Raw genomic sequence first — 12500 nt, 5'->3', positions numbered from 1 at the left:
GCTGCCCCACAGCGCCGCCTGAGCCACCACCGGGGGGAAGCGCCGGGGCCGACACACGTCCGTCACCACTGGGGGGGGGGAGGAGAGAGAGAGGGGTGAGCGTGTGTGTGTGTGAATATGAGAATCTGATTGTGTGTGTGCGTGTGTGTGTGTGTGTGAGGGAGAATATGAGAGTCTGAGTGTGTGCGTTTCTGTGTATGTGCATGAGAGGGAGAATATGAGAGTCTGAGTGTGTGCGTTTCTGTGTGTGTGCATGAGAGGGAGAATATGAGAGTCTGAGTGTGTGTGTGTGTGTGTGTGTGTGTGTGTGTGTGTGTGTGTGTGTGTGTGTGTGTGTGTGTGCTTGTCTGTCTCCTAATCTAAAGTAAAGTAAGGACAAGGGACATTTGCCTGATAGAGGGTATTTGTGTCAGTGTTTGTTTATAGGAGAATATGTCTGGGAGCGAGAGTGAGTGTGATATGTGTGTGTGTGCGTGTGTGTGTGTGTCTCACCTGTGTGGTTGGTGAAGGCGGTTTTGGGCGGCTCTCTCCTGAGTCCCAGAGGTGCGGGCTCGTTGAGTTTCTGCAGCAGGATGACCTCGGTCTTATCCCCAAATATACTGGAGCTGTCACAACACACACAAATGATTCATGACGTCCCACTCACCTGCTCCCCCTCTGGAGAGGACAGCAGCCACACGACAAGTGACCACTGACCGCTGTCCACTTCCTATGCAGGTTTTTCTTTTTTCAATCAAAAATGTACGATTGTCACAAACTCTAAAAAATGTAAAGATACTTTGAAACTTTGGTCAAACTTGGGGAGGGGAGAGAGGAGAGGGGAGAGGGGAGCAGAGAGGAGGATGAGGAGGGTGAGGAGGGTGAGGAGGGTGAGGGCAGAGGGGAGCGAGAGCGAGAAGAGGAGACCAACGGTCACTCACAGGTCAGCCATGTCGCTGTCTGCCGCAGAGAAGAGCTGCTGGGGGTCACACAGCTGAGAGACCTGCAGCTGGCCATCCGCCAGGATCCGCTTGATCAGGTCCTCATCTGGACACAGGGCAGACAAGGGCAATTACTAATGTGCCAGTGTGTGTGTGTGTGTGTGTGTGTGTGTGTGGGAGGGGAGATTGATAGAAAGCAAGACCCCTGTCAGCAGTGACTCAGAATTCTTGTTCAGAGTGACGTGCAGTATGGAGTGAATCACTGTGCTGCTACGCCCAGTGGGGTAGTGTAACGGCCATTTAAGACACTCTGCCTAATCACTTGGCAACTTAATGAAGGCAGTTAGAAATGAAAGAAATTTAAAAAGAGAGACATGAGTATGTGTGTGTGCGTGTGTGTGTTGTGTGGTGTGGTTGTGTTTGTGAGCATGCGTGTGTGTGTGTGTGTGTGTGTGTGTGTCTGAGGAGCTGAAGTGTGTGTGTACATTATACTGTATGTATGTGTGTGTGTGTGTGATTGGTCTCTGTGATTGCTGATGATGCTCCTGTACGTTAGCTTCCCAAAGAGCAGAGCCCCACCTGAAGGGCTGAAGTGTGTGTGTACATTATACTGTATCTTTGTATGTGTGTGTGTTTGTGTGTGTGTGATTGGTCTCTGTGATTGCTGATGATGCTCCTGTACGTTAGCTTCCCAAAGAGCAGAGCCCCACCTGAAGGGCTGAAGTGTGTGTGTACATTATACTGTATCTTTGTATGTGTGTGTGTTTGTGTGTGTGTGATTGGTCTCTGTGATTGCTGCCGATGCTCCTGCACGTTATCTTCCCCCAGAGCGGAGCCCCACCTGAGGAGCTGAAGTGTGTGTTTACATTATACTGTATGTACTATGTATGTGTGTGTGTGTGTGATTGGTCTCTGTGATTGCTGTTGATGCTCCTGAGGAGCCCCACCTGAGGAGCTGAAGTACTGCGGGTAGCCGCCCGCCGCCTCCTCGTCCTCGGGGTTGAAGGCGATGTCCACTCCCAGGTGCCGGCTGCCCTGACCACGCTTCAGCCTCGGGGGCAGCCCTGCGCACGCCATCACCGACGACTCGCTCATCACGTCTGGGCAATCGCTCCATCTCTGGAGACTACACAGGCAAGCCATTATGGGCTCAAATATGGGCATCCACTCAGGCAGACAGACTCCTAGACTCCTACAGTAGTCCCTGTAAACAGCACTTGCTGACAGTACCGCAATATCAGATGCACTTTAACAGTGTTGGGGGAGGGAGTCTTGTGCACAGAATGAGAAAATATTCTGAAATATTGAGCCAGAATATTTGCATATGTTTGAAGGCAGGTGTGTGCCCTAACAAAAGCTCTCTCTTTTTCTTTCTGTCTCTCTCTCTCCCTCCCTCCCTCCCTCCCTCCCTACACACACTCTCTCCCGTATGCGTGCACATAGTACTCTGTACTCTGCATGCATAATGAATGCCTTGCCTATCAATCACAATGTTCTCATATCAAAGTGCTACTGTACGGCGTTTATTCCAGCCTCTAATCCACTGCATGCATTTCACTTCAGTGTGGCTCTAGGTGTCTCCCTACAGCCCCCACTCTCCACGTACACACAACACATGAGCATGTCAATCAGAGCAGCTGTACCCATGACAATGCTTACCTTTGGGTGGAGGGCGTGGGCAAGTCTATGTTGGTCTCTTCTGAGCATGTCTGTGGGGTCATGAAGAAGTTATGAAAAATCACAGCAGGACAAGCGAGAACGTTTTGAAATTTACTGTAGTAATAATAATAATACTAATCGTGTTTAGACCATATTAACAGGCCTATGATACTCTTTTGTAGCATTTAGCTCTCTTGTTACCTCGTCAGACATGCCATTGAATATGAGGAAGGAACTTCCAGTCATGGAGTTATCCAGGAAGTCATCGATCTCTAGAGACTCCTGATCGCTTTGTGGTGGCAACTGTTCCACTAGCACCTTAAATCAACAGAGAAACACATTCAATATGCACTCTACGCACTGGGTAGACCATCACTAGGAAAACATAGAAAACAAACTTCTTTAAAAAACATTTCGATGTCATCAGACTGAAAGACTAATAGAGGAGACTGAAGGAAGGACAATGACAAGAAAGAGTTTTTTTCTAGAATGTGTCAAGTGTGAATGTGATTAAAGAGGCAAAACATCAACAAATGTGTTGTAGCTGTCAACAGGGAAGCTAGAGGAGAGCTGAGCTGTGTGTGTGTGTGTGTGTGTGTGTGTATGTGTGTGTGTGTGTGTGTGTGTGTGTGTGTGTGTGTGTGTGTGTGAGTGTGAGAGAGTCTCACCTTGCTACGGCTCATCCTGAAGAGGCAGAACACCAGCAGGTACAGAGGGTAGACCACCAGACAGGTGACTAAGCCAACACCCAGGGTCTCAGCGTTCAAGGACACCAGGTTAGCCACTGCAGTGGAGCTACAAGATACACACACAGATACACACAGACACTGCTATTACAGTATATGGAGCAACATGTAGCATCATTACTATATGCATGTATAACATGTCTTTAGCATAAGGTGGTCCTTGTCTTCAAATCACCTGGTCCTCATGGTTTAGAAAAGTTATAGTGTATTAGTACAGTACTAAGCATGTGTGCGTCTATGGTGCGTGTCTATACCTGTTTTGGCGGTGGGTGACGGTGGTTATAGTGTATTGATGGGTATTAGTACAGTACTAAGCGTGTGTGTGTTTATGGAGTACCTCTTTTTGGCAGTGGGTGGTGTTGGTTATAGTGTATTGATTGGCATTAGTACAGTAGTAAGCGTGTGTGTGTTTATGGAGTACCTGTTGTGGCGGTGGGCGACGGTGGCTATAGTGTATTGATTGGCATTAGTACAGTAGTAAGTGTGTGTGTGTGTTTATGGAGTACCTGTTTTGGCGGTGGGTGACGGTGGTTATAGTATATTGATTGGCATTAGTATTGTATTGATGTATTGGTATTGATGTGTGTGTTTGTGGAGTACCTGTTGTGGCGGTGGGCGACGGTGGTGTACCACACGGCGTTGGCCAGCAGCATGAGGCTCAGGAGCAGCGCGCCGCATGTTGACCGGTGCAGGCCGCTGAAGGGACTGCGGCGCGGACGCTCCAGCAGGGACACCCAGATGTGGCTCTCACACAGCGCCCTCTGCAGCTCCCACGACAGCAGCCGCGGCCAGCGCCGAAGGTCCCGCTCCTCTGCAGACGGACAGACAGTGGACAAAGTGACCGTTACAAAACAAAGTTTAATCACGCAGAATCAAAAATATACGGTTCAAAGATAAAGTGTAGATCTGCACACCGGAGAGCTCCTTAAAGTTCCTTTTTATTTTTAAAGCAAAGTTTCGAGCCCTTACGGCTTCTCCTCAGACTAAACTAATTACTTTACAAATCAAAAGGAACTTTTTTGGGGACCTCTCCGGCGTACGGATCTTCACTTATACTTTGAAAGGTACCGTTCCACTCAGGGGCCAGCGTCTACACCTCAGGTTGTGATGGACAGTTCCGATTCTCTGAGCGTATTTGTTTTTAGACCAATTGTTTACTCCCGCGAAAGCAAATGTTGCTGCGTTCACAGCTAAAGTTTGCTCATTGGAAACAAGCCGTGCTAGTACATGAGTTTGGATCACACTGCAGTGCCCACGGGCGCCTAAGTGGAGGGAAACAAAAACAAGCTAAAATCCAACATTGTGTCTTGTTTTGCACATTTCCACACGTCCCACAACAGATTTATTCAATTATTCAGGGCCAAAGCAAAACAAGAGCCTTGTCCTTAGTCTGGGCACGCACAGACAGGCCTGCCGAAACCTCTGTGTGAGCGGGCGGATGTGTGCGGATCGATATGGAAATTGAAGAGCAGTGGTGAAATCTTCGACAAAAAAACACCATGTGACAAGCCATGAAATGGGAGGCATCTGAAATGTTGTGCAAGTGGTTTTTCATATTCTTCAAAATGTCTTCAAGCAACACAACATGATAGTCAGATTCAGTTGAAAATCCACCAATATGCCACTCTGGTTTATTACCAGATGCGAGTTTGGATATGAGCATCTTCAAACCCATGCAATAGTATGGACTATTTGCACAGACATGACACATCCAATATATAGAAAATGTTTTGCAAACAAAAAACAAAATCAGAATTGGGTCATATCCTCAATTCAGTGTCAGTGTGGATTAAGTGTGCACACATCACAGGGACTCACAAATGATGCAATGGCAGCCATGTGTAAAGAATGGAGCAAAAGACGGTTAAGACATGTGAATGAAAGGGAAAGAACACTAACTCTGTTTTGTTGACCTAAAAAATAGAGGAATATTAAATGTTGTGTGCACTGTTCTATATTTCCAAATGAAATAAGGGTATTTGAAGGCAGCCGAGTGCTAAATTAAGTTCAGCCGCCGTACCAGTAGTGGTTTATTTAGTCGAGTATGACATGATTGTTTAAAGGATGGATAATTCATAGCCATCTGGGGCTTTCTTCAGAACAAAACAAATTGATTAAACATTGTCTGACGATTCAAATATTTGTCTTTACTGTTACTGGCTCACAAAAGGGATTTATATTCATAATTTCACAAAATATTATGGAAAAAGTTATATAATGTTGAAAAAATTTAAAAGGCAAAGATCATCCAACCTCATGTCTGCTATTGTTGAGGTGGCTGAAGTTTCAAGAACTGCTATAGAGCTGGAGATTTCTGTAGAGATACTGTAACAGTGGCTGCCATCTTAATGAATGTCTTTACTGTTCTCCTCATCTTTGTGTCACTACTATTGTTAAACAATCTTATTGTCAAGTAGGATCATTAACAAGCTTGATAAAGACAGCTCTTCAATTTTAGTATACAGGCTCCATGTAACATTAAACCATCATATTCTCATAAAGACGAGTTTTAAGTAGAGCAGACTGGTAGGAGTCTGAGAGTAGTAGGAGAAGAGAGTATTCAGATTGGGAAATGTTGCCAATGTAGAATCCTTGCATTGCTATTGCAGCCATTCAGGTCACTTGGAGCAGAAAACCGCAAGCAGAGAGAGCCAGACATGAGGGATGAGAGTACATGTGGAGAGCAGAGACACTGAACCAGTGAGCACACACACACACACACACACACACACACACACACACACACACACACACACACACACACACACACACACACACACACACACACACACACACACACACACACACACACACACACACACACACACACACACACACACACACACACACACACACAGAGCATGCACCCAATCAGTAGAGCTGTGCCAGGCCTGCTGATGAATAAATACTCACCGGAGGCCTCCACTTCAATCTCCACCCGCCCGTCCGTCTTCTCGTTGTCCACGGACAGCCATTCCTCCACCAGGAAGAAGTAGGTGCTGCCTGTCTGCAGGTCCTTGACTAACACATACTGCAGCAGCCATGCTGGACTCAGCCCTGCAGGAGACAAAGGGAGAGGAAGATCAGAGGGAAAGGTGACTACCACATCACACACCTGAGACCGACAGGTGCCCCGAGTTCATTATATATATAACACGTGTGTGTGTGTGTGTGTGTGTGTGTGTGTGTGTGTGTGTGTGTGTGTGTGTGTGTGGGTGTGGGTGTGGGTGTGTGTGGGTGTGTGTGTGTGTGTGTGGGTGTGTGTGTGTGTGTGTGTGTGTGTGAGTGAGAGTCTGAAAGAGACACAGGATAAAAGAGCTGAAGGATCCAGCACAGCTAGGGGGATTTGGAGATCTCCCAGAGTACGGGCCTTTAAGGCTATCATCAATCTCCCCTTACCTTTGTTGTCATGCCAGACGCGGATCTTCCACACGTTGCCCAGGCTGGCGTCGGTGGCGATGTGGAAGATGTCCAGGCTGTTGCGTGTGAAGGCTCCGCTGCTGTCCAGGTGCCGGTGCCCACTGCGGCTCTCCCTGCCATACAGACTGATGCCCACATGGGCGCTGGTGCCTGGACATATCAACACAGGTGTTAGACGCAGATAAAAACGGGTCTAGTCCAACAGGCTCAAAGCAGAACCTCTAGTACAAGTCTCATTTGTGTCAAAATGAGTCAGTGTGACCTTCATTTGAGCTTCAGTATTGTTTAAGTGTCGTTGTTTTTTTGTAAAGCTTTGGCAAATTTGTGCTTCATTAAATTGTTAATTAAATTGAAAATGAATCAGTCCAGCTCCCTGTCCTGCAGTCAACACAGTTCAGAAATAACAGGCCGAATGACCGCTGATTCTCTGCTCTACCGCACTGCCTCCTGACTGTCTGAAGTGTCCACCACGACAGCACTCCTTCCTGACCCTTCCTGATTGTCTGAAGTGTCCACCGTGATAAGTAAGTAAGTATTTCATTTGTATTTTCATGTTTCATGGATACAATCACAAAGTGCTTTCCAGTACACAATAAAATACACATATCAAGAATAAAAAAGCCAGACATAAGATAGCAACAGCACTCCTTCCTGACTCTTCCTGACCGTCTGAAGTGTCCACCACGATAAGTAAGTAAGTAAGTATTTATTTGTATAGCGCTTTTCACAGATACAATCACAAATTGCTTTCCAGTACATAATAAGATACACATAACAAGAATAAGATAGCGGTAGCGTCCACCACGCTAGCGCTCGTGCCTGACCCTTCCTGACTGTCTGAAGTGTCCCCCACGCTAGCGCTGGTGCCTGACCCCTGGTACAGTATCTCACCTGCGGCGCGGCTCCACCCGGTCTTGACCTGCACCTCGTACTTGTAGAGGCCGTCCTTCCCACAGAAGGGCACCACGGCGGCACGCCGCAGCTCCAGCTGGTCCAGCTTGTGTAGCAGAGCAGCGGCCACCGCGTAGCACACCAGCCCCAGCACACACACCAGCACCACCACCAGTCCACCCCCAGACTCCTTCTGCAGAGAAGCACAACATGGCACCGTTAGTGTGTGTGTGTGTGTGTGTGTGTGTGTGTGTGTGCAGGAGGGCAGCGGCCACCGTGTAGCACAGCAGCCCCAGCACACACACCAGCACCACCACCAGACCACCCCCAGACTCCTTCTGCAGAGCAACCACAACATGGCACCGTTAGGGTGTGTGTGTGTGTGTGTGTGTGTGTGTGTGTGTGCAGGAGGGCAGCGGCCACCGCGTAGCACACCAGCCCCAGCACACACACCAGCACCACCACCAGTCCACCCCCAGACTCCTTCTGCAGAGAAGCACAACATGGCACCGTTAGTGTGTGTGTGTGTGTGTGTGTGTGTGTGTGTGTGTGTGTGTGTGTGTGTGTGTGTGCAGGAGGCCAGTAGCCACCGCGTAGCACACCAGCCCCAGCACACACACCAGCACCACCACCAGACCACCCCCAGACTCCTTCTGCAGAGCAACCACAACATGGCACCGTTAGTGTGTGTGTGTGTGGTTGTGGGTGTGTGTGTGTGTGTGTGTGTGTGTGGGGGGGGGGGGGGGGGGGGGTGGGGTGTGTGTGTGTGCAGGAGAGCAGCGGCCACCGCGTAGCACACCAGCCCCAGCACCACCACCAGACCACCCCCAGACTCCTTCTGCAGAGCAACCACAACACACGGCATGTTACCACTAGTGTGTGTGTGTGTGTGTGTGTGTGTGTGTGTGGTTGTGTTTGGTTTTGTGAACAGCCAGAGTAGAGTAACAGGTTCAATGATGTGTGTGTGTGTGTATGAGAGAGAGAGCAAGAAAGAGAAAGTGTGTGTGTGTATGTATCTGTGTTGTGTGGGAGGGCAAACAGCCAGAGTGAAGCAACAGGTTCAAAGATGTGTGTGTGTGCATGAGAGAGAGAGAGAGAGAGAGAGAGAGAATGTGTGTGCGTGTGTGTGTGTGTGCGTGTGTGTGTGTGTGCATGTGTGTGTGTGTGTGTGTGGGCATGACAGTCACTCACAGGGGGGATAAACTCCACAGCGTTGGGTGGCACAAAGAGGCTGGCGGCGAAGGCCGTGAGGTGCCTGGTGCTGCAGACGGCGCGGCTGGCGTTGGTCTCGGCCAGGGGCACCATGCCATCCGTGCGCCACAGCTTGGCGCTCTCGCTGAAGTACTGGCACAGCGAGGAGAACACGCCCACCTCCAGGCCAATCAGACGCGGGTAGTGCGGCCCGCAGCCCGTTGTCACGTTGATGTAGTACACCTGGGTGGTGTCATGTGACCTGCGTCCAATCAGGCGAGAGAAAAGAGCTGAATGGCTAATAGTAGACTAATTCCTTTCTTATGAGCTCCATCTCTCTTACTTGGACACAGACAGCCATTAATAGCAGTGCTGCAGACTCATCTCATGTGCTCTGTGGAGAATACCTACTACCGTTAAACACTTTATTTCCCACTGGACACTCAATAACACACACACAGCAGCACTGCACCCTTAGCACAGCACACTCCAGCTCTCCACTCAGTGGTGCAGTCTACCTGATACACAGGACTACGCAGCATCACCATCTCAGTATGCCCACTTCAAATAGACATGGATTATTAACATTTTCATTTAATTTTTGTATTGTTTTTATTTGTATGTCGCTTTGGACAAAGGTGTATGCCAAATAGCCATAAGCATAAGCATAAGCATAAGCATAACCATAACCATAACCATAACATTCGGGGTTGATCACAGTATACCCACTACAGCTAACTACTAGACTACACCACTGTCTCCACTAGCTAGTGAATGGAAGGACATTGTGAGTGTGTGAGTGTGTGAGTGCGTGAGTGTGTGAGTGCGTGAGTGTGTGAGTGCGTGAGTGCGTGAGTGTGTGAGTGCGCGAGTGTGTGAGTGTGTGAGTGTGTGAGTGTGTGAGTGTGTGAGTGCGTGAGTGCGTGAGTGTGTGAGTGTGTGAGTGTAGAGAGTGTGGAGAGTGTGGAGATGTGCCCGCAGGCCTTACAGTGGCGACAGGAAGAAGGTGTATGGCCGGTGGTCCAGCTCCTGGCCCTGGGTCATGCTCAGGTGGATGCTCTTCTTGTCGCTGCAGTTGTACTCGTTGGGCCAGTGGGTGCTGTTCAGGTACGCCACGATGGCCGGGTCAGCCTCCCGCTCCTCACTGTCCTCTGTGGAGTGGACGAGCACACGCGGAGACAAGGGTCAGCAGGGGGGACAGTGAACGTGCCTCTTGACCAGTACTGGCCAATCTCTCTCAAGCTATTTGTGCTGCTTGTTTTACCCCCCTCAGCTCAGAGTGAGAGAAGCTGGTGAGGAATAAATAGAGTTGGGCCAGAAGCAACATCCTATTCCATTATCACACACACACACACACACACACACACACACACACACACACACACTAACACACACACTAACACACACACTATCTGGCTCCTCTTCCTACCTTGTTAAACTTGTCCAGGCTTGTTTTTCCTTTTTTTCAGTTTTGGGTTCATGCATTATGAATTGTGAATAATAAGATACTGTATGCTTTGCACACTGTCTCAAGCCTGACTCCAGCTCCAGCCCAGTGGAGAGAGTGCTTTTGGAGAGCGTGTAGGGTGCTGTTGCCTCAGGGGCTTCAGCATAGAGCACCTTATCAGTGTATAAGCAGCGCATAGGAAATAAGGGCAGACTACAACTCAACTGTACACACACCTGCCATAGGTGGGACTCGGAACATTTGGAAAAGATATTCTTCTAGCTATTAGCTTTCTTGTATTCTCTTTGCTATTTGTTGACCTGCCAAGGGTTTGCAGATGAAAATGAGCTTTTATGCTAACTCTGGCACATTTACATGAGCTACATTGAGTGTAAACAGAAAAAATGTCAATTGATGAGCATTGTCCCTTTTAAATAAATACAACTTTTAACTGGCTTTATGTGAAGACAGAAATAGCATTTTTTCATGTATTGTCTGTTCCTCAGCCTCCAGTATTAAGCTGAACTACTTTTAACATTTTTATGTGAAAACAATCATTTATTTATTATCACTACTTATGTGTTCCTCACCCTCCAGTATGGTTATGTTGAACTATTTTTAATATTTTTATGTGAAAACAATCATTTATTTATCATCATGTATTGTCTGTTCCTCACCCTCCAGTATGGTGAAGTTGAGCTGGACGAAGAGTCCGGCCTGCCGGTTGGTGTTCCCAGCGTCCACTCTGACCAGCACGTGGCTGCAGCGGCTCACGTTGAAGCTCCCCGCCGGACGCAGCCTCTCCCCGGGCCCCGCCCCGTCCACGCCGGCCGCGCTGCCGTTGTTGACCGCCACGGTGATGGCCTGGCTCTCGTCCAGGTTGGCGATGGGGATCTGCGTGCCGTTCTCCGTGCGGAACTCCATGGACGCCACCTCGGTGGACACGGAGTAGTTGGCCACGTAGTTGAAGGGGAACGGGTTGGGCTCCACCTGGAAGAGCAGCTGGACCACGCCGGACGACGACCCCCCGCCGCCCCCGGCCCCCGGCCCCCCCGCCCCGCCGGCCGCCTCCCCGCTGACCGCTAGCTGCCCGGCGCTGGCCAGGCGCGTGTTGAAGGTGCGCGGGATGGAGAAGCGTCGACACTCGGGGCTGGGGTCGGCCGAGCCGTAGCACAGCAGGCTCTCGGGGTCGGCGCGCTTGCCGGCCGCCGCGATCTCGTCCCCGCGCAGGATCAGCGGCTCCTCGTTGAGCACGCGCGAGTGCATCAGGATGCGCATCAGCTCCGACGACAGCGTGTACGCCTTGGCCGCCACGCGCAGCGGGTGAGGGTCGTCCAGCACCGGGGCCTGCTCCTCCACCGCCCGGTCCTCCGCCTCCAGCGCCATGCCCACCACCGCCGCCTGGCTCACCTGGTGGATCAGGTCACCTGAGTGGACACAAGATGACCAGTTGAGACACGAGCAGAGCACTGGACACACAAGATGACCGGCTGAGACACGAGCAGAGCACTGGACACACAAGATGACCGGCTGAGACACTAGCAGAGCGCTGGACACACAAGATGACCGGCTGAGACACTAGCAGAGCGCTGGACACACAAGATGACCGGCTGAGACACGAGCAGAGCACTGGACACACAAGATGACCGACTGAGACACTAGTAGAGCGCTGGACACAGCATCTCTGAGAACATCCATGCAACACATGCAAATCAGCGCCGATCCAAAACGCTCCGGATCCGAGTTATTCAAAGTTCCATATTCAGTTTGAGTCTTTGAGGATTTTTATTTGTCTGCAGGCGAGTCTGGTATTAAATAAACTAGCAGCTTAGACGAGCACAAAGATTTCCCTGAAATATTTATTATCTGAGATTTAATTGCATTCCCTTCCAATTCTGGTGAAAATCCTCCCTCACAACTCCCAACTGAGATTTCAATGTCAGACTAAATCTTATACAAATCTGTTCCCAAATGCCTGTCCAATCTCTGTCTAGTCTCGGAGACAGCCATGGCCCAATCTCATCTCGACGTGGGTGTAAATGATCAGAAAGTTCCGGGCCTTTCAAACGCTTGACACCGAGCCAGACGTCCATAAAGGCAGAGCTCACAGCCGTGGCGCCGACTCAAACAGTGCGCAGCTATTGTGAGTGGTCCATTTGAGGAGTGGTGGGTGGGTTTGATGAGCAGCCTGCCTCATTTGCATTGGCCTCCACCACTCCGCAGTAT

General features: G+C 49.7%; 1 protein-coding gene across 1 annotated transcript in view; it reads right to left on the bottom strand.

Moving 5' to 3' along the window:
• pkd1a (polycystic kidney disease 1a) overlaps positions 1-12500 on the bottom strand; it is a 78267-nt gene that overhangs the window by 17220 nt on the left and 48547 nt on the right. Inside the window, exons 25-39 of the mRNA XM_062535783.1 lie at positions 10952-11701; positions 10351-10355; positions 9816-9958; positions 8828-9089; positions 7637-7829; positions 6725-6895; positions 6239-6382; positions 3926-4136; positions 3248-3374; positions 2781-2897; positions 2580-2629; positions 1868-2046; positions 921-1026; positions 493-605; positions 1-68 (exon numbers count right to left, since the gene is read on the bottom strand). The exon at positions 1-68 is cut by the window's left edge and continues 135 nt beyond it. Of these exons, the coding sequence (XP_062391767.1) occupies positions 1-68; positions 493-605; positions 921-1026; positions 1868-2046; positions 2580-2629; positions 2781-2897; positions 3248-3374; positions 3926-4136; positions 6239-6382; positions 6725-6895; positions 7637-7829; positions 8828-9089; positions 9816-9958; positions 10351-10355; positions 10952-11701 (2639 nt within the window). The remainder of the gene's footprint in view (positions 69-492; positions 606-920; positions 1027-1867; positions 2047-2579; positions 2630-2780; positions 2898-3247; positions 3375-3925; positions 4137-6238; positions 6383-6724; positions 6896-7636; positions 7830-8827; positions 9090-9815; positions 9959-10350; positions 10356-10951; positions 11702-12500) is intronic.

This window comes from Sardina pilchardus, chromosome 1 (genome assembly GCF_963854185.1).
Source record: "Sardina pilchardus chromosome 1, fSarPil1.1, whole genome shotgun sequence".
Classification (NCBI taxonomy): Eukaryota; Metazoa; Chordata; class Actinopteri; order Clupeiformes; family Clupeidae; genus Sardina; species Sardina pilchardus.
This window is presented reverse-complemented; position numbering and strand designations above follow the sequence as displayed.